The sequence below is a fragment of the Protobothrops mucrosquamatus genome, unplaced genomic scaffold, assembly GCF_001527695.2.
Source record: "Protobothrops mucrosquamatus isolate PMUCROS unplaced genomic scaffold, P.Mucros_1.0 scaffold_134, whole genome shotgun sequence".
NCBI classification, from domain to species: Eukaryota; Metazoa; Chordata; class Lepidosauria; order Squamata; family Viperidae; genus Protobothrops; species Protobothrops mucrosquamatus.
Window position 1 is genome coordinate 379076 of NW_015386210.1, and position 27507 is coordinate 406582.

Genomic DNA, 27507 nt, shown 5'->3' on the forward strand with positions numbered 1-27507 from the left:
AGTTTGGTGAGCCACAACGTCTTGCTGTCAGTCAATGGCTACGCTCGCGTCAAAGACTGGAGATCAACGGTCCAGGACGGGCGTGGCAACTTTGGCTGACTTGATCTGATTGGGCAGGAATACAGTCTACTACCCAATGGTGGAGTCTCCATCTCCGTGCTGAGAAAAGGCGTTCAGGTAAGACAACGCCCCTTCTCTTTTAACTTTTTTTTCTTGTCGCTTTTTGGAGTTTTTATCCTGCTTTCATGAGACGGCAGCGTTTGGGAGAGGGTGTAGCTGCCCCCTTCTTCCCCAAGCCATCAGCTGAGTAAGATGCCCTCCTGCCCACTGCCCCACCTACCAGAGATCCCCTGGATCTCCCCTAACCCTGCCCAGCCCCCACAGGCATCCCTCCCCAAGAGCAACATCGAGCTGGCCACGCCCACCCTGGCCATCCCCACCCAGTCTGCCATGACTACCATAGCCACGGCCACCCAGTGGGCCACACCCACCTGGCACCCGGCGCTACATAAATTAGTTTTGGTTTGCTGTTTGGGCACTCGGTCTCTAAAAGGTTTGCCATCACTGAGATAGTGCATCATAGGGCAACAATTTTTGAATCAAAGTACCTCAAATGGGCTAATTACAGGATGCTTCAAAATCCAGGAACCATTACTCTTGTGGGATTGAAATTTCAAGGAGCTTCAGACCAGGTGTATTGATCAATGCAGTGTAGCCACATCCCCTGCAACACCACCATAGTCATTTGATCAATACTCTCTGTTAGCTTCCAACAAGCAGTCAATGAGGAAGCTTGCAGGAAATCTGAACCCACTCTCACTACTTTTGCGCCTGGCTGTGGTCATTTGGTTTATTGGTTTAGGTAAGAAAATATCTCTGAAACCATGACCCAATGCATCTTTGGTTTTCTAGTGTGATATAATTTGCAAAACTCAAATTAAAATTAAATTAGAAATAAAAAATAAAAATGGAGCAATCAAATATAAATACAAACGCTAATGATTAAATACTTAATCATTGCATTTTAATACTATTTTGCAATAGTGTAAAAGAACATGATGCTCAGTTGTAAAATAGAGTAATATAAAATTAAGTTTAAAATTAAATATATCCTTTTGTTTCTAGTGAGGTTGAGTTATATATGTCTTGTTTCACAATCCATTTCTTAGTGATAAGATATTCTTAAAAGTGATATCATCATTACTTTCTGCAAGAAAAATATGAAATGCAGAATTTCTGTAGCTTGCTTAGAAATGGGATTTAGAAGTCAAATTAAATACAAGTGACAAATGTCATAATAAAAGTAACAATACAACCCAAGTTTCAGATGTTGCCAGATGAATGGGCTAAAAGCTTCTCTTAAGCGTCTGAAATTTTGGCATCTTTTTTCCTCTCAATTTTTTTCAGTCTATTCATTCTTATCTGCTTTCAGCTACAATAACTATAAGCATACAGTATTACTCAAATGACTTGTGGGGCAGCCAAGCCAAACATTTGCCAAGGAAGTTTGTATTCATACTGTAATTATTCACATCCAGTGTGTGCTCACCAGAAAAGATACAAAGTGAAATAAATCTATTCAGTACTGCACAATCCAATATTTTTTTCCTTAATCTTCCTTCCCCATATTTTTTCCCTTTCCCCCTCATTAAACAATTACAATTCTTAGTACTATTAATGTATACAGAATTAGATATTGACATCTTCATCATATTTTAATAATATTATAGAAATAACAATAATATCAATTCATAAATCAATATCCTGTTTTTCCCATCAATATTTAAAATATTTTGTCAGTTATGATTCTCTCAATATTAATTACATTTATATAGCTAAAAAAAATTATTCATACCAATCCTTTTCTTATTTTCAAATTTCCCATATCAAAAGAAATAAAATGCTACTTTAATTCTAAATAATATCTTCCATTATAAAAATCTAGTTATATCTAAGGGTCATCCGTTCTTTTAATCATATTCAAACAGATAGTGCCCCCTCTGATAGGTCAACTCCTCTGTTTTTTAAGACTAACTCTCGCTTTCTTTCTTTGGCAAGCAGCTTTCCAGGCCAGGGCAATTAAATCGCCCAAGAATTTTCTTTCTCTTTTTGTGAAAGCTGCTTGGCATAAGAAAGACAATTTAGGTAGAGTATTGGGGGGGGACTCCTCCCATCAACATTCCCTAGATATTTCCCTGCCCGCTCTATGTTCCATTTTCTAGAATCTTCTTCCTTGTAGAGTAAAGGGTATTTTGTATTTTCATTGTTATAGTAAGAATGGAACAAAATTTCCTCTAGTTTCCTGGTCTTTATATATAGCCTTTATAATCCAGTCCTAATAGCAATATTTTATAGTGATCCTTTGTCTCAAGTATCCTGAAAATTATCAGTCAGGCAAGGCTATAATCCACAATGTTCCAAATTTCAAAATGTTCAACCTCTCTGCAGCCAGACATATTCAAAAGTCATTTTTTTCTTTCTCTCCCACTCGGTCTTGAGATTAAAAGTCCAAGCTCAATAGGTATTTATAGTCCAAGAAGGATGATAAATATTTTCCTTTATTGCCAGCTGTTCTCCCTTAAGCTGAAAGTCACCAAGCAGCCAAAAAGCTAGTTATAGTGCTATACTCAAATCCACCACTAGATGTCAAAGTCCATTTTCCACTTTTAAAACAAAGGGTTGATTTCTTATATTTCACCTCAATAGTTTTTTTTTCCAAAGAGAAAATCTTAACAATTATCTCAGTTCTCAGATTTACCAAAACTGTAGCTTTGTATTACTTTCACTTCAGTATTGTGTATTTCTGTCCTCCGTAAAAAAATTAAAATGCTGCTTCCGTTCACATCTGGAGGTTTTAAGCTTCTTGGGAGCCTTTCCCAGGAAAATCAGTTGTAAAATAGTAAAGAAAGGATCAGTATTCTCCAGTACAGGAGATGAAGAATCCACCAATGGGTTTTCTCTGTCAGCCTGCTCTTGAGACCAAGTAGCCAAACTTGACACGCACCCTGTTGCTAGGAGATCCAGTCTTGACTTGGTCTCAAGCTCTGGAAGACGTGTCAGGTTTGGCTCTCTCAGCAGATTAGCAGGTTAGAGATCCATTTGTGAATTCTCCTTTCCTTAATAGTTTCCCTCAGCAATTCAGATAAATAATTACAGCCTGGAAATCCTTCCCTACTGTCCCCCTGCAGTGCTGGGATCAGCACTGACTCAAATCGTACGATTTGAGGTGTGTGGGGGGGGCAACTGCAGCTTACCCGTTTCTCTTTCCCCAGGGCTCTGGGGAAAAAATTTCCTAAGTAACTTACAGAGCTGCTTTAAAGCCTGTCAGTCATCCTCCCCTTGTTAGAATCTATTGAGCAGCGTTCAGCGCTGCCATACTGTGACTCATATTTTCATTCCCAAGGCCTCCGGAGTCGTCTCCGGCAGCCTAGGACAGCCGCGGGCGCCATTTTAATTGCTGCCGAAGGCAATGAACATCAAAATCTGATTTCGGAGTCCCGTTTCTCCTGCCGATCGGAGGCAGTTTTGCTTGCTACCCTTCCGGCGCAGCGTCTAGCGCTGCTGCCACAACCACTTCAGCGTCAGGGAAACTTGCCTTTGAGGCTTGCAGAGGCTGTTCTCGACGGCAAAAAAGTAGTGGCCACCATTTTGGTTGCCGCCAAAGGCAACAAAGATTCAAACGGATTTCTCTGTGCCCCAGTCACTCTGTCTTTCCTCTGTGGCCCATTTACCCAACCCTTTCAGGACTCAGACCCCTGCTTATGCTGCACAGCCCTGAGCATACTAACTGCTACTGCAACTCCTGGCGGCCGCCATTTTGGACACCATGCGGTCGCTCCTTTAGGCCTCACAAAGCCTGGGCCCAGTAGTTGCACAGACGTAGGCCGCATTTGAGGGGCGTTTCTATATCAATTGCCTACCATACAACCACGCCCCAATTACTCAGCCGCCATTTGAACCTCATCCTTTCCTTGCCAGGCCTCTACCTCAGGCTCTCTGCGCCCTTCATTGTGCCATGCGGTGCACATTGACTGGCCACCTAAGGCCTCCGGATGGAGCCTGGTTGCAGGTCCCTACCGTGCCTTCGGGACCAGCCTCAATAGCCGTGACCGCAGCCCAGATAGATTTGCATTCCCGGTCAGGAGAGCAATCCTCGTTACTTGCTCCAATTACTCTTCTCGCCAACCGCTTGCCTGCCAGAGCTCCCCCTCAGGTTTCCTGAGATAGCTCGACCCAGGATGGAGGACTCCACGATGCCTCAACCCATGAGCACTGCCTCCCCGTCCTCCATTTACGGCTGGCACAAAACTTCCAAACAGGAGGCAGCAGGCAAGCTCAAAAACAAGGCTAAGGCCACCCTCAAGAAGCCTTCCAAGTTGGCGGAGAAGCAAGCCAGCCATAGGCACCAGGCTCTGGAGAAGGAGTTCTCCAGAGCGCAGAGACAGGCAGGATCAGAGGCGGATCAATTGGCGGCCCCTGAATTCGACCTTCCTTTAGGTCCTTCAACCTCTGCTCAGGGCGTGTGATCCCTGGCAGAAACCCCCACACACACATTGTCCCCCTTCAGTGCTAGTTCAGCACACAGCAACCAACCTACCGACCCTCCCCTCAGGTTCCGTTCCTGAGGCCTTCCCTCCAACAGCTGCCGGACTCAGGGGACCAGACCTCGGAGACATTTTCTCCGATGGCCGCCTGGAGGCCCTGCTGTCCAAGGTTGTGGACCGCACACTCGCAGAATGGTCCTACCACCCGCCCGGGCAGGAGGCTCCCACGTCAGCTATTCCACCTTATGTCCCTCCAGCGGGGATTCCTATATATCAGGAACCCACGTCTCCTGCACACTCCTCAATTAGCGGATATTCATCTCCGCAGTTGGTGAACAGCCGGACTTTAACTTGTCAGAGGAGGAGGAACCTCCCCCAGAACCCTCTCCATCGGGAGGCCTATTCAATCCGGCTCTGTTTCTCCCCTTGCTTCGCAAATCCACCACAACGGCAAACATAGGGTCCGACCAGTTCCCCCAGCCTCAGGCTACATCGGATTCCAGTCTAAATCCGATATTCTTTGAAACGGTGGCAGCCCAGCACCATGTTCCATGTCCTTCTATATTCCTTACAGGGATCAAGAAGCAATGGGTTTCCCCTTCTTCCTTTCCCTCTGTAGGCGGGACAGACAAAAAGATGTTTAGCACCTCTACAGACCTAACTGAGGCCCTGGAGGTCCCTAAGGTAGACAAAGCCTGGACCCCTCTGGTGTCACAGACCGCGGTCTCTGGGGACATGGCTGAGGTGCTTAAAGCGGAGGACAGGAAATGCAACTTAACTTTTTGAAAGACCCATCAATCGGCTGCATGGGCAATTAAAACGGCCACTTGCGCGTCCTTCTTTGTCCGAACCACCCTCTTATGGCTTCGTCAGCTTCAGGCCAGAGTCCTGTCCGAGGACATTCGGACATACCAGGACCTAAGCAAAATGGTTGCGGTGACGGAGTATGCTGCAGACGCGACTCTACAGTCGTCCAATTTTGCTTCCAGGTCCCTAGCCTCCAACGTTACAGCCAGAAGGATGCTATGGCTAAAACACTGGCAGGCTGATGCCAAGGCCAAATGGCGCCTCGCAACTGCCCCCTACCTGGGCAATCTCTTTGGGGAGGCTCTGACCCCATACCTTGTGGGAAACAAGGACAAGCGGAAGGTCATGGCTCATCTTATCAAACGGCCCGACAAGTGTGCCACTCCCTATTCCCGTAGGCAGTCCTTTTGGCCAGCAGCAGGTTCAGCAGCCACTCAGCCCTCCCATCCTTACACGCCCAGACAGGACCAGCCATATGACCATCCGTATGACAAATCGGGATTTTGACCCAGGCAGCAGAACCAAAACAAACGGCCATTTCGAGGGGCAGGACACCCCTACAGGAGGTCCAAGTGACTCTCATACCACACTTCCCATAGGGGGAAGACTGGCTCACTTCTTCCATCCGTGGGAACTCACAACCACGGACGCCCGGGTCTTACAAACAATCCAGTTTGGCCTGTCCCTAGAATTTCTGGCCAGTCCCCCCGGGTCGCTTTATCACCTGTTCCACTTCGCGGGATCCAATCAAAAAGGGACTTATGCAGGAGGCCATTCAACATCTACTAGAAATTCAGGCCATAGAACTGGTACCGCCAGATCACAAGGGAAGGGGATTCTACTCCATCCTCTTCGTGGTTCCCAAGTCCTTGGGGGGATGGAGGGCAATTCTAGACCTCAAGAGTCTGAATTATTACATCACATACAAAAAAATTCAAGATGCAATCACTCCAGTCCATCCTGGGAGGCATCAGACAGGGAGACTTCCTGGCGTCAGTAGACCTCACGGAAGTGTATCTCCACATCGCCATCCTTCCAGATCACCGGCGGTTCCTCAGGTTCTATTACAGGGGCCATCATTTCCAATACAAGGCCCTCCCGTTTGGCCTCTCCTTGGCGCCCAGGGTGTTCACCAAGATCCTGGCTGTGCTGGCCGCCCATCTACGGAAGGTATCGGTACATGTCCAGTGCTACTTGGATGACATCTTGATCCAAGCGTCCTCCTTCCAGGTGGCCCAGTCGGACCTGGAATTAACTATTCAGGTCCTTCAACAGCACGGGTTCTCAGTGAACTTCCAAAAAAGCCAGACAGTTCCCTCATCCAGACTTCTGCACCTGGGAGCCATCATAGACACCACAAACTGTATGGTCTATTTTTCCCAGGAACGGCTGGACAGCATCAGGGACCTAGCTCGCTGAGTGTACAAAGACCGCACCGTTCCACTGATCTTATTCTCCCAACTACTAAGAAAAATGGTCTCCTGCATAGCCATAGTTCCCTGGGCCAGACTCCACTTGCGGGAGCTCCAGTGGTTCCTTCTACCGTTCCAGTGGTTGAATGCCAGCGCATCCAGCCGGCAGGTGAGGCTCCCGGTCCACACCCAGGTCTTTTGGCTGGTGGTTCTCACAGGCGGCAACCAAGGGGTCTCCTTTCAAGGAGCCAGACCGCCTCACCATCACGACAGACGCCAGCCTATTCGGCTGGGGAGCCCACCTATAGCTCAGTTTGCGCAGGGCCGTTGGTCCCACGCAGACTTGAGACACAGCATCAATTGGCTGGAACTCGGTCATTCACTTAGCTCTTCGCCAATTCCACCACCGGATCAGAGGCCGTCACGTATTGGTCCTTAAGGACAATGTGGTGTCCAAGGCCCACGTGAACCGGCAGGGGGGCACCAGGTCCAAGTCCCTTATGTCTGAGGCCCGGTTGCTGGGATCCTGGGCAGAGTCCAACCTAGCTTCCCTCAGGGCCGAGCACATCTCGGGGGTGAAGAACCAGCAGGCAGACTTTCTGAGTCGCTCTACGATAGACCCCTCGGAATGGGGACTACATCCAGATCTTTTCTCTGAGATATCCCTAAGGTTCGGCCAACCAGTCCTCGATCTGTTCGCGTCATCGGGCAATGCCCAACTCCCCAGGTATTTCTCCCACTATTACTTCCCAGGGGCAGAGGGGACGGACGCCCTGCGAATCCCGTGGCCAGAGGGCCTACTTTACGCCTTCCCCCTCATCCCGGCGACCATCCGCAAACTGCTCCAGGAGCAGGCGGAAGTGATCCTCGTGGCCCCGTGCTGGCCACAGAGGCCCTGGTTTGCCGACCTAATGAATCTCTCCCGTTCTCCTCCGTGGAAGATTCCCCCTTACACCAGGGGGTTCTCCAGCACCCAGACCCTCAGTGGTTACAGTTAGCCACCTGGCGCTTGAGTGCAGTATCATGACGCAAGAGTCGTTCTCACCAGGGGCAATCACCATGATTCAGGCCTCTCGTAGGCCGGCGACCAATCGCATTTATGATTCCACTTGGAAAATATTTTGCCATTGGTGCAGAAGGCGGCAACTGGATGTTTACAAATTGACTATTCCTCAGATTGTAGACTACCTTCTCGATGGTCTGGACAGAGGCCTGGCCCCTGCGACCATTCGTAGGCAGGTGGCAGCCCTATCAACATTGCTCACTTGCGTGAATTCAGTCCCTCTAGCTCACCATCCTAGGATACGCGCCTTCATCAAGGGCGCATGCAACACTAGGCCTCCCATGGTACACAGGTATCCCTCTTGGGAGCTGCCTTGTGTGCTTCGCGCACTCACGAAACCGCCCTTTGAGCTCATTACTACTATACCGTTACAGGCTTTATTTAACAAGGTTGCATTCCTGATAGCCATCACGTCAGCCAGGCGTATCTCTGAGCTGGCTGCTCTCTCGATCAGGAACGATCTTTGCATCTTCCACCGAGACCGGGTAGTTCTTCGTTTGGACCCCACCTTCGTGCCCAAGGTCAACTCACTCTTCCATCGGGCACAGGAAGTCATTTTGCCTAATTTTTGCCCCAATCCTTCCCATGACTTGGAGTGGCAGTGGCACACACTGGATGTCCGCAGGGCCCTGTGGCGTTACATCAAGCGCATGGCACCTTTTCGCAGATCTGAGGCCCTCTTTGTTTCCTTCCCGCCTGGCTTCCCTGGGGCAGAAGGTGTCCGCTTCCACCATAGGCAGGTGGATCAGGGCTTGTATCGCGGAGGTGTACCAGTCTTCTTCCCTGCCGGCTCCAAGTCATATCACAGCCCATTCCACTCGCAGCACTGCGACCTCTGCGGCATGGGCCACTCAGGCGTCCATCGAGGAGATTTGCAGGACTGCAACATGGTCTTCGCCCTCCCCATTTGTACGCCATTATAGGATTGACCGCTTCGCTTCTGCGGATGCCTCCTTTGGTTGGAGGGTCCTCCAGCAGGTGGTTTCCGGGAACGTAGATCCGGTCTTATCTGTTTCCCACCCATTGGGACAGTGAGGCTTTGGTATGTCCCATTGGTGGATTCTCCATCTCCTGTACTGGAGAAGGGGCATTGTCTTACCTGAACGCCTTTTCTCAGTACGGAGATGGAGAATCCACACCCACCCTTAAGGTCTGTTAGGCCGGTATTAGGGGTTAGAGAGCCAACACCTCGTCCTAGCATCAGCCACTTTTGCCCTAGTCAAGACTGGATCTCCTACCAACAGGGGGCGTGTAAAGTTTGGCTACCTGGGCTCAAGAGCAGGCAGACAGAGAAAACCCATTGGTGGATTCTCCATCTCCGTACTGAGAAAAGGCGTTCAGGTAAGACAACGCCCCTTCTCACCCAGTCCAAACATGCTGTTTACAATGTGCTAATTAAAGCTTTTGTTCTTCAGTTGTCAGCAGCTAATGGCTGGCAGCAGAAATGTGGCCAGTCTTTCTCCTGCTGGTTTAGAGGGCTTTCCTTGGATCAAACGGAGAGACCACCACCTCTCCGTGATTGACAAGGCACCCTTCCTTCATCGCCTCTTCAGGGCGACTTTAGGCCCTTTTCAGGGCCCACAGCAGGACGAAATCGGGTGAGGAAAGCAGAGCTCTGCTTTCCTGCGTCCCGTTTCGCCACGATGCAAAACTGGATGCACAATTTTTTTCTAATATGCTTTGTCTAGTTTTGTTTTTCTGAAGTTTTTTGAAGTTTGTATTTTAATTTTCTGAATAAAATAAAAATTTATGAGGAAAAATAGTTTAGTTTTTTTAAACAAAACATTTTTTAAAGAAAGAAGCTGTAATGATTAAAGATGATGAGGTGAAAACCAATGATATCCAGACCAGACAGATCTGTTATATGGACTTTGTTGTCGAGGCCAAAAAATAATAATAATAATCGAAAGGTTTTTTTATTTAAAACTGAAAGGAAATTAAGGTTGAATCCTTGGGGCTGACATTTGTATATGGCTTGATTTATGCAGTAGACTCCTGTGTATTTACCAAATGACTGTTGTATCTGTATTAAAACAACTTTAATAGTAAAAATCCTTGAAATGTCTGGTGTTACCTAGTTTTTTAGAGATTTTAGAATTAAAACTGTGCTTGGTCTGATCTTTGATAGCAGTCTAAAATCAGGGTAGATTTTTTTTTAAAAAGGATTCTAATGTTAGTTGTTGTTTTTCCTGTATGGAACCTGAATATATTTTTATATTGTTTATCTTTAGGCAATGAAAAGCATAATCTTCAGGTTGATTCTCAAGAAGATAGTCAACCAACAGTATATGATTTGGCTTTACTAACTGAGCAAGTAACTGGAGTTCCAGTTTCTTTTCAGAAACTGATATATAAGGGTAAGTATAACTTCCATGTATATTCAGTCATAAGTCCTGTTAAGTTCTATCCAGATTACTCCCTGATATAGAAATGTAAGCAAAATGCTTTCTGTATTCAGTATTAAATATGCTGGAAAACTGTGATAGTTAAAATAATTTCATATTTTATTCATCTCTGGGTTGTTTTTAAAATCATATACAATTATTTTATTGTTATTGAGGAAAATATGTAAGAGATTTTGACATAGAAATGTTTTCATAATATTTCATATCAACTTTTTTACTTAGGAATAGTTGAAAAATAAGGATATGTATATTAACAAAAATATTAATAATAATCAAGAATGATGAAACCATTCCAAACTATTTCACTTGCTTTCTGTTAAAGAAAATTAAAATTCAAAATATTTTTAAAATTTGAAATAAAATTGAAATGTTAAAATAATTTCTAAACCGCTTATTTGATGGATTGAAAAAAACTTAATACAAAAATTATTTTGATTTAAAATATTGTGGTGGGGGAAGATTTTTGTAAAACATTTCATTCTTATAATGATACTTCATGCATTTTTGGAGGAATCTGAGCTTAAAGCAGACTTGCTCTGAACTCAGCATGCCTCCAAAATGCTACCTCCTTCCTGCCCCACTCCCCAAAGCATTGCTTGCATTTGGGGCAGGAGGTTCATAATTTTATTGGAAACAGATTGCACTTAAGTTTTTATTGACATATATACGAAGTATAATATATTTTTTTAAAATAAAGTTGTTTCACACATTTTGAATACATTTAAAACTTTATTTTTGTTTTGGTTTGTTGAATTTCCCAAAATGAACTTGAGGATTTGGTTATTCTTTTTCTATTAGGAAAGTCATTGAAAGAAATGGAACAACCATTGTCAACGCTTGGAGTGAAAAATGGTTGTAAAGTTATGCTGATTGGGAAAAGGGTAACTGTTTTTATGAAGTCTATATTGAATTTTGCAAATCAATGACATTGGTGAATATCCATTACGTGATAAGTAATAGAATGGCATTGTATTCTAGTCTGTTTTTGAAACTCTTACATAATTTTATTTCGTTTTATGTCATCAAGGAATTAAAGGAACGATAAGAAAATTTAATTCTGCAATTTTTGCTCTTCCATTTAAACCCAAATACTTGCATAACTGCCACCAAAAGATTTCGGTTCAGTTATGGCAGTACAATTGTTCAGACTTGTGGTTTGTTCTTGCCATGTGTTGAATAAACCAGAGTGGCATGGTTCACATAATATAGGAAGTAAGAACCTAATAAATCAGGTTAATAACTTAATATATTGATGAAACGTGAAACAGTTTAATTAAGGGAAAGCTGTTTTACAGTACAAGAAAGGCAATAAATAATCAAGATACAATTTTTAGGGAGGCTTACAAAATCAAAATGTCCCTTATATAATTTTGTGCATCTATTTCTCACGCACGCATTAGGACAGCTTGTTGATCTTGGCCATGCGCTCTAGATCCATCCTTACATGAAGAAGAGTGTAGTTCCTGCTACTATCACTACTACTACTACTACTACTACTACTACCACTACTACTACTACTAGCAGCAAGCTTATAGGGCCTGTTCCTGGCTGTGAAGTTGCATTGATGGGTAAGAAATGCATCAGCCTCTCATCGTTCTCTGACTGGGTATTAAATTATTTCTTGTTATGCTCCTGCCCTACATCTAGTCAAGCTGCTGCCCTACATTTGGTAGTTACTTATTATTGTATTTGAAATTGATAACACCTTTGTTTATTTCTGCTATTTAATAAATTAATGTTTAATGGCATACTGTAGTACTCTTCATGTTTATCTCACTTTATGAAAGAGCTTCTGTATTGCAGTCCTTAAGCTAATGAGCTAGGCCACGGGCCAGATGCATCATAGCGAAACCGTGCCCACCCCATTGCCGGCAATGGCAAAAAGTCGCGATACTTCGTAACACGTCACATGACGTTGCAAGTTTGACACCCCTGAGCTAGGCCATATTTTGCACTTAAGACAAACTGAATTTGAAATATCTAACTAATTAAAAGTTAATTAATTAAAAATAAATTATAATTAAATTTAACATTGAAGGTTAAATTAAAATTAAATTATTTTTAATTAAAACCTTTTTATTAAATTTAAATAAATTTAAATAATTAAAAGTTAAGAAATTACAGAAAAATATCCTAAAATCTACTGATTTTCCTGCAGTATTGACTTAGAAACTGCAATTTTATGAACAGAACCCCTTTAATCCAGTCTTCATTTCAGTGGTACAGTTTATTCACTATAGGAAATCCTCAATTTATGACCACAATTGTGACCAGAGTTTCCATTGCTAAGCAAGGCAGTTGTTTTTTCTTTTATACATAATTTTATTAAACTTATAAAAGTATAACATACATATGAAAAAGAAAATAGACGAAAAAGAGAAAGGGTGAAAAGGGGGGAATAAACTGTAGCATAAAGGGGAAAAAAGTGTTACTTTTTTCAGTGCAGTAGAATAAAAACAATAACATTGCAGCCTCAACTTTATACTTTTGCATACCTAATATGTATTAGCCATTTCTATAACAACAAACTTGTCTCAGCCGCAAATCTCAGAATCAGAGCTTCATTTTTTTTCTATTTCAAACACAAAATTCAGAAGTGGTTTCCAAGTAAAAATGAATGTATTCTTTGATTAAAGTAGATAGTTTGGCCATCTCTGCTGCTTCCATACGTTTGTTCAGCCATTCAATTGTGGGAATAGATATCAAAAGTTCTTCAGTGACATGATATCAATCTTCCAGTACTTGAGGGATTGTCACAGAGAAGAGGGAGTCAACCTATTCTTCACAGCACCTAAAGGTAGGATAAGAACAATGGAACGGAGATTGTTAAAGAGAAATTGAACCTAGAATTAAGGAGAAATCTCCTGTCAGTAAGAACAACCACTTGTCTGAAATGGTATAGGGCAGTGATGGCGAACCTTTTAGAAACCGAGTGCCCAATAATTGGACCCGCTCCGCCCCCCGCCCACCCACAGGGCCACCCACCGCTTCCATGGCCTGCTGCAAATCGCCCAGGCAGCCCAGCGAGTCATGGCAGCCACACCCTATGCCCACGCCCCACAGCATTAACTGTGTGCAATGGGGCGTGAGAGTGGGGTCTTGTCCCTGCTGCCCAGCTGCCATGTCCCTGGCTGCACTGCTCTGCGCGGGCTGCACTCAGTGGTGACTCTCTGGGGGGGCTGCTGGTGAGGAGGCTGCGGGGGGAGACGGGGCTGGGGTGACAGTGCACATGCCCACAGAGAGGGCTCTGAGTGCTGCCTCTGGCACGTGTGCCATAGGTTCGCCACCACTGGTATAGGGCAGGGGTCTCCAACCTGAGGTCTGTTGGCCACCGGGCCATGGGAATGGCTGGCAAATGAGTGCACGTGCGCATGCAGCCCTCCACTTGTGCTAGTGGCTTGTTTGTGCATGCGCAGGAGTGCTAGCGCCGCCACCAGTGTCATACAGGTGCTAGCGGCCCATTTACACACCCATATGGGCACTAGCAGCCCGTTTGCAGATACATGCATGTGCCATCTCTGCTACTAACTCTGCTGCAGGTGTGTGTGGCTTGCTTGCACATGTGCGTGGGTGCTAGTGCTGCCACCGTGCGCATGCCCATTTGGTAAGATTTCTCAATTACTGAGATTCTGTCCAATGAGGATAATTGTAAATTGTCCCGTCTTAATAAGGTTTTTTTTAATATCACTCCAAATGGATACAAATTTGTTTTTTAGAATTTGTATTTGTCAGAGTAACCACAAGATACTTAACCTTTTTCTTCACCTTGAAAATTATCTTTCTTGCCAATATTTTATAATCTGAAAAAGCTATATTCTTGAGAAGCATTGTTGTTTTCTATTTGGAGGGTTAGTAGGCTTCAAAATAAAGTCATATAATTTCTTCAACAAATATTCTATATAAGTTTTGGTTTTGCAGAAATAAAAGTAGATCATCAGCAATGATTTATCAACTTCCTTTTTAATTTTTATACTAATTATTTTCTCCTTATGACTAAATATCTTTAGTAAAAACTTCATGCACTAATATAAACAACAAAGGAGATAAGGGGCATTGTTGTTTCACGCTCTCTTGAATTTCACATGGTTTGATTAAATCTCCATTATTAATGTTATTTGTTTGCTGTGATGTGTATATTGCTTTAATCCCTTGAAAAAATTTCTCTCCAAAATACAAGACTTTAAATATAAAGAGCCAATTTAAGTTGTCAAAGGCATTCACCACAAACAGAAATATTAAATATTGGTTCTTATTGCAATATTGTAAGTGATCAAGAACATTCAAAACAGTTCTCAAATTGACTCTCAATTGGCAGAAAGCCAGGTTGGTCTTCATGAATATAAGGCTGTAGAACTTTCTTCAGTCTTTCTGCCAAAATTGAAGTAAAGTTTTATACTTATTCTTTAATAATGAAATTGGTCTATAATTTTTATCCTCAAAGCATCTTTCCCTCATTGATAATGCCACAATGTTGGCTTCTTTCCAAATTGGAAGAATCTTTGCTTCTTGTAGTAGACAATTCATTTATATCTTTTAATGGCTGTAGGAATGATTCCCAAAACATTTATAAAATTGGCTTGTGGGACATTGTGGATGTGGAGCTTTGCCTATTTTCATTTTTTTAAACAGTTTCTGATATTTCAAAGGTGGTTCATTCATAAATTGTCTCTAAGCTTGTGAGAGCTTATGTAAATGTTTTGTAGATATTCATCTATTTTTTGTGTGTCTTTTTCTGTTTCTTATAAAAATTGGAAAAGAAATTATAAAACAACTTTTTAATAAGGCCTTTGTCTCCTTGGATTTTCTCTATGATTTTCTTTTTCCTTTCTCAGTTTATATGCCAGCCAAACTTCTGGTTAATTTACAAATTCAAAAGGTTTTTGCTTCACATAATTCAGTTTAGTTTCTTGGACTGTTAACATAGACTGTTGGCATAGGAATTTAATTTGATGTAGGATTTTAGAATCCATTGGTGTTTTTTGCAATGCAATCCCTTTGTTTCTAATTTTATTCAATATCTTTTGCATTTTTCCCCGAGATTTCTTCTCTAAATGGTTTTAATGTTTAACGTGACCTCTTGTGACTTCATCACTAGCATCCCAAACAGTAATTACATTTGTCCTTTTGTTCAAGTTATTGTCAAAATCAGGGGTCCTCAAACTTTTTAAACAGGGGGCCAGTTTATTGTCCCTCAGACTGTTGGAGGGCTGGACTATAGTTTGGAAAAAATTAATGATTATAGAACAACGTAAAATCAAGTATAAAATGAAAAAATGAAACAAGAAAAATAAATTGGTTAATTATTTGAATGAGTTTTTAAGTGAAGAAAATATACAACATTTCCAGTGAATCCACACATGTTTTCTTTGGGAATGCAACTGCTGTTTTTTCCTCAAATAGTTTTTGAGTTGTGGGCAGATGACAGAAGCTTTCCTCGCTCACTTGTTTAATGAGTATGTCCAATTTTACTTCAAATGCTTTCACATATGAATGCATATCACAGATGAGCTTCCCCTTTCCTTGAAGTTGCACATTGAAACTGTTGAGGAGCTATGTTACATCTGTCAGAAAGGCAAGGTGCCATTTCCATTCAGCATTTCTTGCAGACGTCTCATGACCCAAATTAGGTTACATCAGCAATGCCAGAATAGAGGGGGTTTGTGGAATGGAGGAGGAGAAGAGGAGAAGGAGGGTGGCTGTGGAGTCCTTGGTGCTCTCTGAGTTTGGTGGCTTTCTTGCAGACGTTTCATGACCCAAACTAGGTAACATCAGCAGTGCCAGAAGAGAGCAGGGTTTGTGGAGTGGAGGAGAAGAAGGGAAGAGGAGGCAGTTGTGGGCTCCTTGGTCCTCTGAGCTTCGTGGCTTTCTTATAGATGTCTCATGACCCAAACTAGATAACATCATCAGTTCACTTATTATCCCACTTTGGGTCCTGAAATGTCTGCAAGAAAACCACCATTCTGAGAGACTCCCCAAGGACTCTTCATTTTAACCCTGAGTCAGAAATATTCTCCTTTATTGGCATTCTGGACCTTTCATCGCCTCAGCTCCACACAATCCCTTGCAACCCTGAAATAACCTTCCAGGAGCAAATTCTTCTCCTTTTTTCTCACTCACCCCGGCTGCCCCTCACAAATATCTCGTCCTTCGCCCGCTCCCCTCAGACCCATAACCGGCGCCCCACTCCAGCAGCCCCACTCTGACCCTCACAGGGTCAAGCCCACTCAGAGCCATTGCCCTCACTGCCACCAGTGGGGCTGGGTCCCTTGGCGATGGTGACTGTGATGTTGAGGGCCATGGCACCAGTTTCCTCTTGGCCGGCATGGCGACAGAGGCTGGGGCTCATGTGCAGTGGCAGCGTCATTGCCCGGCTTGGCTGCCCTAAGCGAGGGCGAGGCTGCAAGCGAGGCCTAAACCTCTCAACCCGGCCCTGAGGTAAAAACGTGAAGAGGCGAGAGGAGGAGAGAAAGGGGGCATGGCTGAAGTGCGAACACGGACTTGGGCGCGCGAGGGAGAAACTGGGAAAAATCTACTCCCACCAACTCATTGTCTCGCCACTGACTGGGGCTCTCGCCGCCACCCACCCACCATATCCTTGCGATTGGATGGCTTGCCTGGGAGGTTGAGGTGGGCCGGATAAAAAGACAAGGTGGGCCACATGTGGCCCACGGGCCATAGTTCGAGGTCAAAGTATTCATTTAATTTCTTTTTATAATCCTTCATAATAATTTCCTTCTGTAAAATAGATTCATTTAATCTTCACCTATAATTCAGAATCTTTTTTTCTAAGTATCAAAAGTACTAGATTGTAATCAGAAAATGATTTAGGCAAAATATCAGCTTCCAAGATTTTATTTGTGAGGCTTTTAGAAATCCATATCATATCAATTCTTGAGACTAATTTATGTTGTTCTGAAAACAAATTATATTCTCTAGGCAGTTCATTTTTTTGTCTCTATGAATCTACCAGTACTAAATTGTTAATGATGTCACAAAAATCTTTGGTAGTTTATCCTGAGAGAGTTTGATCCCTTTTGTAGATGTTTTGTCAAAAGTAGGGGAGATAACTCCATTCCAGTCACCCAAAACCCAGTTTTCATAAGAAAAGAGTGATAATTGATCCATAAGATAGTTTAAAAAAAACCCTTTATTATCTTAGAGAGCTCCACTACAATTGATTTTATTCCAATAAGCTCCACTTCTACAGCTAGTAATCTACCTTGCTCATCTGATAATAACTGGTTTAAATTGGCATTTTATATTTAAGACACTTCCATTGGAGATGAATTCTTTATATAATCTTTTATTTGTTAAATATTTGTTATTAAAATAATATGTATTTCTTGCAAACAAATAATTTCTTGCAAAATTATGTCAACATTTAGTTTCTCCAGATAGGGAATTTTTTTCATTTAGATGGAGCATTTGCCCTATTAATGTTTCATGTTAAGTATTTATTCTCCATCTTTAAACAGTGAAACAAAATTCTGTACAGTCATTTCCTCAGCATCTTCCTGAGTTTTTTTTGTATCTGATGTTTGGGGTTAGTCCACACTGGATTGTTTTCCCCATATGCATTTCTTGCATTGGGTCCAGGATTAGTTTGTGTTTAATCAAGAAATAGTTAGCTTTTTCTATGGAGTTGAGTCTGAATCTTTATTCTTGATAAGTAAATATCATTCCTTCAAGTTTGTCCCAGTGAAATGTAATCTTTCTCTTCTTCAGAATGTCCATTAAGAAGCGATAGGTTTTCCTCTTTCTCAAAATTCTAACAAGAATTTCCTTCAGGATAATTATATCTACATTTTATTTATCATCAAATCTTTGTTTGGTACAGGCCAGCATGTAGAATACAGAAATCGTAGTTACTTAAAATATAATACAAGAGAATGTGTATGTGTGTGTGTATACAAATATATACATACACACGCATGTACACATATATACACACACACTACAATATCTGTATCTAAGAGGGATTAGAATCAATCCTATGGTACAAAGAACAAATTACTGAGCAGTATTTAGCTGTGGGAGAGAGATGGAGTCTGATTGACCTATTAATAGCATTTTAAGATAAAATAAATAGGAACCTGAGTATTTAATAAGAAGTGGAAATAATAGCTTCTGGAGTGTATACATGAGATAAAAGAGCATAACATATTCCAACGATACAATTATACTACCACTGCATGGACAGTTTTTGTTCGAACAAAACTTTTGATATTTTCCTTCAGTAACAGCTGTTGGAAGAGTATTGAATCTGGCTAAGAAAGGGCCCTTCTTAATTTTGGAATAGTTATACGCGCAGCTTTTTTTCTCCTAGAACGCTCAGAACGGCGTTCCAGCACCTTTTTTTGAGGGATTTTTTTCAATTTTTGCATGAGCTGTGCTACTCCCTCTATTGGCTTTCGAAAGCCAATAGGAATTGCTGCTGAGCGTGGCAAAAGACCCAGCCGGCAAATGTTGCACGTGCAAGTTATCTGCAGCAAAGGCAATTTTTTCCAACTTTTGAATGAGCTGTGCTATTCCCTCTATTGGCTTTCGAAAGCCAATAGGAATTGCTGCTGAGCGTGCCAAAAGACCTGGCCGGCAAACGTTGCACATGCAATTTGTCTGCAGCAAAGGAGAGTTGGCAGGAATTTTGCACCCTTCCCTGCTGCCCAACTACATCATCTCCTAGTTAGTCCCGAAGATACCTGAAAGAGACTGGAGTGGCGACGCCACGGTAAGTTTCTCTTGATCTTCGGCCCTGCTAGGGCAATAATGGCTGCGGGNGGGGCGGGGGCGCGGGGTGCACCGACAGGCTGCCGCCGGAGCTGGCGCGACTGCTGTTTCGGCAGCCGCGGGGCCCGCTCTACACGGGGCGGCGGGGCGGCTGCAGGTGGGGGCGTGGGGTGCACTGGCGGTGGGATGCCCCTGGAGCTGGTGCGGCTGCTGTTTTGGCAGCCACGGGGCCCGTTCTACACGGGGCGGTGGCGTGGCTGCGGGCAGGGCGCGGGATGCATCAGTGGTGGGCTGCCCTCGGAGCCGGAGCTGGCGCAGCTGCTGTTTCGGCAGCCGTGGGGCCCGCTCTACGCGGCAGTGCTGGCGGGGCGGCTGCGGTTATAAATGACTGAAGAAAGGGCAAGAACACTTTGGAGAAAGAATTCAGTGTAGATAGAAAGATGGAAAATCAGAGTTAGGCATGGTTTGCCTAAAGTTTGAAGAGGATAGAGATCTATCCTTTGAGAAGGAACAGTAATATATTTTATAGAACCATAGACTTTGGAGGGACCTTGGAGGTCTTCTAATCCAATCCCTGGCTAAAGGCAAAAGACTTACACCATCCCAGTCCAATGGCTGTCCAGTCTATTTTTTTTAAACCACCAATGATGGAGCACCCACAACCCCAGGAAGGAAGATATTCCACTGATTAATTGCTGCCACTGTCAGAAAAAAAGTCTTCTAGGATGGATCTCCCTGTAACAAGACTCCACCCTTACTTCTTGTCCTGTCCTCTGTCCCTAGAGAATAACACAATCCCCACTTCTTTGTGATAGCCCCTCAAGTACTGGAAGGCTGTTATTATGTGCCCCCTGATCCTCCTGAAGAGGAAGAACCTGGTCCTTCATAGGGAGAACAGCTCACTTGGCCTGATAGGTGGAGGGATGAAGTAAGTTGTTCTGGGATCTTCTTGAGGAACATAAGAAAGAAAATAAGTTTTTCCCCAAGATGGAAAGAGTAGGAATGAAGAAACTGTCTTCTCTGAGGGATAGCGATGAGGACGAGAAATCTCATTCAAAATGTGTTTTCTTTGAAAGAATAGAGGAATGCCAGAAGAATCTTAATTTTTGACTTTTCAGGCAGTGGCGCTGGCGGGGCGGCTGTGGGCGGGCGCTCAGGGCATCATTCCCGTGAGAGTCACAAGCACTCAGGGCCTCATATCAGCACTTGGGGCCTCACTTGTGCGAGTGTCACAGGTGCTTGGAGCCTCACTCACCCAAGCGCTCGGGGCCTCACTCACGCAAGCAACAGGTACTCATGTACTCACATGTGTACGCACACATGCTTGCACTCCCACAAAACCATCCCCTCTTTCCCCCCCTCTCCCTGTCTAGGCCACCAACCTGGAAAGGTTGGAGAACTCTGCTGTAGATGGATGCATCCACACCTCTCCAAAAACTCTGTCCTAGTTGGTTCCATGTAAGCATTCATTAAAAAAAAAGTGTGGGCGGATGCTATACAGGTAATCCTCGACTTACAACTATTCACGTAGCAACTACTGAAATTCAGTTACTAGCTGCTACGAAGTAGCATGCTGGTTGGAGCTGAAACCCACAAATCTCAACATTGCCAAGCTTGAACAAGCATTAAGGTACCAAAATTGTTTTATTTTCCTGTATTGGACTTGGATATTTGGCTGAAAATGATCACTCTGAGTTTTCCTACTTTTGCAGAATAATTTAGGAGCACTCAAAAGATTACACATTTCTTTGTGGAATTTTTATTGGTCCCAGTAAAATTATTGTTTGATAGAATTTTGGATGAATTTTGTTAGAATTTTTAGAACTGAACAAAGTTGGTTTACAAGTTTTAGCTGAGATTAATTTTAAGAGCAACTGTGGCAAAGCAATGAGAGTAATTCTAGACTTCAGCGACATTAAACTCATTGCAGTTCTGTTCCAATATGACAGATGTACAGGCCAGCAATAATGTGGTTGTTAATACAGGTAAGTCCGGCTTATGAGCTGTTTGTATCTAAGGAGATGATCACAACAAATTCTAGTTTATTTGGTGGATGCCTGAAAGATGCATTACTTCATCTAAGCCAAAAACAGATGAAAAAAACTAAAGGCAATTATGAATTAAACTTAGCTCAAATCTTGTTTTAAAAAAGTTTTTTATTAATAAAACAGTTAAAACAAAAAAGGACATAACTTGTCGTTCCAGTATCTATAATCCTAACAATTTGTTCCTTGTCATACATATAATTCCTAATCTCTATATATACATATTTTCCTATATAATACAGTCTCAAATTTGTTTCTCTATATACTAGCATACAATTTTATATACCACAATCTTAATACTAACTTAAAATCCGAACAGTTCTCCTTGACTCGTACCAGCAGTAAAATTTGTCCCAGATTTCAAAATAATCCGTTTCTGTCTTGTCCTTTAATTCCATAGTAAGCCTATCCATATCAGCACACGATAAGATTTTATATAGAATCTCTTCTTCTGTTGGAATTTCTTTGTTTCTCCAGTTTTGTGCGTAGGCCAATCTGGCAGCCGTGAAAATATGTAACATTAAGTACATATTTAAATATGTAACAGCCCCTTTATCGTATTTCTGCGTGGTAATACCTAGTAAGAGGAGTTCTGGTTTTAACTCTACCTCTGTCATTAGTATTTCTCTAGCCATTTTTTAACCTTGTTCCAAAAGTCACGGCTTTCGGGCATTCCCACCACATATTATTATAATATGTCCCTCTTACCAAATTACATTTCCAGCACATAGGGGAAATGTTTGGGCCCATTTTAGCTAGTCTTGTGGGTGGGTAATGCCATCTATAAAAGATTTTGTAAAGGTTTTCTTTGTAAGATGTGGCCAAGGTGAGCTTCCTATTTCGTGCCCATAGTTCTTGCCAGATATGCAGATCAAAGTTGAGATCAAAGTCCCTGCTCCACGTTAACATGGTGTCTTTTACCTGTTCTTCGTACATTGCCTGATCTAACAAATAATGATATAATTTTTTTATCATTTTATCCTCAGTACCTAATAGTATTTTATCCAATCCTATCAATTCTATTTTTATGCCTAATTCTTTTTTGTCTTTCCAATATCTCGCCTGTAATTGAAGGTATGCCCACCATTCTAATTCTATCCCTTCGTCTTGAAGAGTTTTCCTGGATTTCAATTCCTCTTTCTCATCTAGTACGTTTTTATATGTTATAATCTTCCCTAATTAAATAAACTTTGGATGTACATATATTTCTAACAGTGAGATCCAGCCAGGGACTTGAGTATAGTTTGGTTGCCAGGTTTTGACCCATACATCAATTAAAGCCCGTCTAATATAGTGCCTGCGGAAATATTTATGTGACCTATATTTCTAGTCCCATAGCATAGCATGCCATCCTATTTGTAAGTCATGACCTTCCAAACAGTAATCTCCTGTTCTTCAAAAGTATCTAATCCCACACCCATAGTAAAACTATGGCCTGATAGTATTTTTCCATGCCAGGGAGGCCAAGTCCCCCCCTCTCTTTCAAATCCTGCAATAATTTTAATTTGATCCTTGCTTTTTTTCCTTGCCAAATAAATTTGACAATAATTTTGTTAAGGTTTTGAAAAAAATTCTTATCCAATTTTATGGGTATACATTGAAAAGAAATAAGATTTTCGGTAACACATTCATTTTAATTACGGCTATTCTGCCCATGAAGGAGAGCTGTAAGTTGGTCCAAGTATCTAAATCAGCTTTAATCTGTTCAATTAGTTTATCATAATGGTCTCTCTTAAGTGTAATGCATCTAGCGGTTGGTTGTATCCCTAAATATCTTATTTTATTCGTAATTTGAATACCGTATTTTCCGGCGTATAAGACGACTTTCTAAACCCTGAAAATCTTCTCAAAAGTCAGGGGTCATCTTATACGCCCAGTCGTCTTATACGCTGGAAAATACGGGTATTCTATTTTATTCCTTTACACATGTAAACTCTATATTTTAACTGGAAACTCTATATTTTAACTGGAAAAATTGGAGGTCATCTTATACGCCCAGTCGTCTTATATGCCAGAAAATACGGTACCTATTCTACTGATACCAATTCATTTTTCTGTACTTTAGTCATGTTTTTGACGAGCATTTTAGTTTTTTCTTTATTTATCTTCAGACCTGCTATTTCCCCATATTTACTCAATACTTCCATCAATCTTATCCCTGATTGCAATGGTTGTTCAATTATAAAAACTAAATTTTTTAAACGTTTCTTTCTTGATCTCTAAACCTTTGATCTGTCTATCTTTTTGAATTACTCTGATCAATGCCTCTAGGGATAATATAAACAACAACGGCGATAACGGACAACCTTGCCTTGTACCTTTTTGAATTGGAAAGCTATCGGTCATTTCTCCATTAATTATTACTTTCGCTGCCTGATTAAAATAGACTGATTTAAACATATTTATAAAGTTTTCCCCGAAGTCCATATACAACAATTGGTTAAACATAAAATCCCATTTCACATTGTTGAAAGCTTTTTGTGCATCAAGAAAGATTAAACTCATTTGCTTTTCATTGTGCACCTCATAATATTCCAGTATATCCAAAACAATCCTAACATTATTTCTTATGTATCTTTTTGATAAAAAGCCATTTTGATCAGAGTGTATAAAATCTGCTAGAAATCTTTCAAGTCTTTGCGCCATTATAGCCATAAAGATCTTATAGTCTGAGTTTAATAATGAAATGGGTCTATAGTTTTTAATATGCGCCAGGTCTATTTAATGAGGTCTTAACAAAAGCTAAAATACCGGCTTCATGGGAAGAAGCTCTCCTTACTCTGATTCCTAAGGAAAACGCAGACCTGGCGCATATTAAAAACTTAGCTCAAATCTTTAAGATGCAGCATTAGTAAGAATGTCCCTGGGTGAAATTACAAACCATCTGCAATAAATTCAGTGTTCTTATTCTGGCAGGAACACTTGATAGTAAATCAGATACATCTCTGCCGAAACACTGGTTATTTCAAATGGAAAAGGTAATAGGTATTCCCCAAACAAATCAGTTTTAAATGTTTGAAAGTATATGTTTTGTAAGATATGATTAGCAGCAATAATAAATCTAATTATGCTATGCATATTTATGTTAGCCAAACTCTGGAGCAGTAGTAGAAATCTTCTATCACAATGGCAAGTCCTTTAAGATTATATTTTCAAAGAAACAATGGAACTCTTGGCATAGGCACTGGAAATATAACTTAAGTTATGTGTAAAAAAAATAAATGTCAGCTTCCATGCATTCCTTCAATTTAAATTTACACTATTAAAAAAAACCATAATTGCAGGACTGATTTTTTAATTTTTTTTTAAATTTTTAGTGTAAAAGTGTGACCCCAAATTTAAAGATGAAGAAAATTAGTAATTACTTCTCAACCACCGGTCCTGCTAATAAAAAGGCCAGAATATTAACAGACACGACGACAGAACACACGGAAATAACAACGCCTGTTGATATTTCTGAATCTGATCTTGAGAAGCAAAGCCAAATTACAAATGACTGGCCAAACTGCTGGACCTATGATCAAAAAAAAGTTTTTTGCTTGAAGAATGAATGGCTCTGTGTTTGTAAAATGAAACTTGGCTGTACGCCTTGTACAAAAGTTGGAACTCTTGGAGTTGAGACAAAAATGGGAATGAAACTTTCCAAAGAATGGATCAACAATGAGATAACCTATTCTGGCAAAGATAGGAAGCAACAGTTGAGCTCACTTCGAAAAAATTTTTTTGATCACAGAGAATCTGCTGCACATAAAGCAGCATTAAAAATAATTGCTGAAAATGAAAAAATGACTTTTGAGAATGTTTTTTTAACATCATTATCTCATGAAAAAATAATAACTGTAAAATTTTTTAGAACTGCATATAAAGTAGCAAAGGAAAATCAATCATTCCATCATTTTGAAACTGAAATTGATCTGCAAGAACAGAACAGAGTTGAAATGGGTCGTATTCTTCATTCTACAAATCTGTGTATTAACATTGTTAATCATGTAAGTGAAGAAATGAGAAAAACTGTGGTTCATTGATAATTGATGAATCAACCACAATAAGCAAAAAACCTACCCTCATAGTATATGTTCGATGCTGTATCGAAGGTGTTGGAATGAATTCACCGGTAAATTTGTTTTTGGACTTGGTAGAACTTGAAAAAGTAACAGCAGAAGGAGTATTTGATTCCTTACTCCAATGTCTTCACTCTTATGGGATGACAGAAGATTATTTAAAAAAATATTTGATTTCTCTGGCATGCGATGGCGCTGCTGTGATGATAGGATGTAAAAGTGGAGTGAAAAAATTGCTGTCAGAATGTTTTCCTTCTATTATAGTTTGGCATTGTGCTAATCACAGACTAAAATTATCAGTAGGTGATGCTGTCAAGGAAACTTCAGGAATAAATAGATTCAAACCATTTATTGATAAACTTTATGTCATATCCATGCTTCGGTAAAGAATAGTAGAGAGCTGCATTTATGTGCAGAATTACTGGGGGCTAAGCTGCTGAAAATTGGAAGAAGTTTAAGTACTCGATGGGTGTCGTCTAGTTTGCATACAGTTTTGGCTGTGTGGAATAATTTTGAATCCCTTGTGTATCATTTTGAAGAAGCAATGCATGATCCCACAAGAGATAAAAATGATAAATGCACTTACAATGGCTTTAAAAGAAAAATAACATCTACAGAATTTTTATTGGACCTAGGATTGATGTGTGACGCTCTCCAAGAATTATCAGACTTAAGTTTGGACCTACAAGTCTGCAACATGGACCTGTATAAGGCAAATAAGAAAATAAAAATATTGGTACAAGTTTTTGAAGAAAGAAGGCAGAATTTTGGGCCCTATTATAAATGTGCTGTTGCTGCTGTACATGATCTTCGGTTTCGTGGAGTTTTACTTCACAAAAAAGATTCAAAAAAGGATCCTCCCATTGACCCAAGTATATTTTATATAAAATTGAAAGAGTCAATTGAAAAAAGGTTGCTTGATAGCAAAGACGATGAGTTGGCGTATTGGTCTCGCATACTTGATCAAAAACATTGGCCTGAAGATGTTAATATTCAACTGACATTTGGAGAAGTGGAAATTAGAAACTTGTCAATCAGACTGCAACTAAATGAAAGAGAAATGATTTGTGGATTTTGTGAATATATTCTTGAAAAGACATATCCAGAAAAACTGTTGCATTTGATACGGACTCTGAATACCATTCCCATTTCTTCAAGTGAATGTGAACGTGGGTTTTCACAGATGAATCTAATTGCTACCCCAACAAGAGCTTCGTTAAAGACTAAGACAATTTCAGCACTTTTGTTCATTAAACTTGTCGGACCACCTCTGAGATTTTTCAATCCTTCAAAGTACGTTGATCTGTGGTTACTCAGAGGACGACATTCGGCCATAGATACTAAGAGCAAGGAAAGGAGTCGAGAAGATTTGCCGGACGAGAATTGGACAAAATTTTGGAATTTACTATGAACATTTGCCTTTAATAGAATAAATTAAATTTATGTTAAGAATTGAATATATATTTTTTTAATTATATAAATAAATATATAAATAAAATTATATAAATAAAAGATTAACAAGATGAGAGTTCCGGCACCTTTTTTTTTTTTTTTTTTAGAAAAAAAGCACTGGTTATGCGACTGAGATACCTAGCTGGTAGAGAGGGTGTGCAGAGTGGCTCAAGAAGTGTTTCTTTCTTTTCTATTTTACACTTCAAAAAATCCACACTATTCTTTAGCTGTTTGATTTCTCCAGTAAGCTGATGAATCTTCTCACAAATATCGTTTAGGAGTCTATTAATTTTTAATTCTAGCTTTGCTTTCATTTGCTTGAATTGCTTAACGTGTTTCACTTGAATATTCTCCAGAACAGCTCTTAGGGATTGAGGTTACTCTTAACCTCTTCCTTCTTGCTTTCTCCTTATCACCATATTAATAACTCCCAAACTTTCCCCCTCCTATTTTCCCCACTGCAACAACCCTGTCAGGTGAATTGAGCTGAGAGTATATGGCCCAAGGTCACTTAGCTAGCTTTCATAGAGAAGGCAAGATTTGAATTTATGGTCTCACAGTTTCCAGTCTGATGTTTTAACCACTAGACCCATATGAATGATAAGGCTCAGTTTGTTGAGGGACTTCCGGTGGCAGGCGACCTCGTCGGACGCAGCTGTTTGCTGCCTCCCGCCTGTTTCAGCGTAAAAGCCGTTTTGACAGCTAGCATCAGCTGTCAAACGGCTAGATACCCTTCCCCTGGGCATAAGGGGATAGGTGAGCTGCCCGGGGTAGGAGTTGAGTTCCCGAGTTGTCCCTTGTGGACGATGTAGGTTAGAACTCCTCCGGAGCCCCGAGGTTTCTCCGCGATCCAGGACGCCTTCGCTTCGGCGAAGCTAGAAGCCGCCGCCACTGCTGCAACTTAAATTGAACTGTGAGTTTTTTTGTAAGCAGACGAACCGACCCTGGAAGTTTGCTTTTTATCTTGGACTTTGCTCTAACTTGGATAATA

General features: G+C 41.4%; 1 protein-coding gene across 3 annotated transcripts in view; it reads left to right on the top strand.

Annotated features, from left to right (window-relative positions):
• The window catches only part of BAG1 (BCL2 associated athanogene 1), a 75560-nt gene that overhangs the window by 15067 nt on the left and 32986 nt on the right, over nucleotides 1–27507 (top strand). For all 3 annotated transcript variants that reach the window (XM_015818192.1, XM_015818208.1, XM_015818199.1), the window contains exons 2-3: nucleotides 10058–10183; nucleotides 11030–11112. In XM_015818192.1, coding sequence (XP_015673678.1) covers nucleotides 10058–10183; nucleotides 11030–11112 — 209 coding nt within the window. The remainder of the gene's footprint in view (nucleotides 1–10057; nucleotides 10184–11029; nucleotides 11113–27507) is intronic.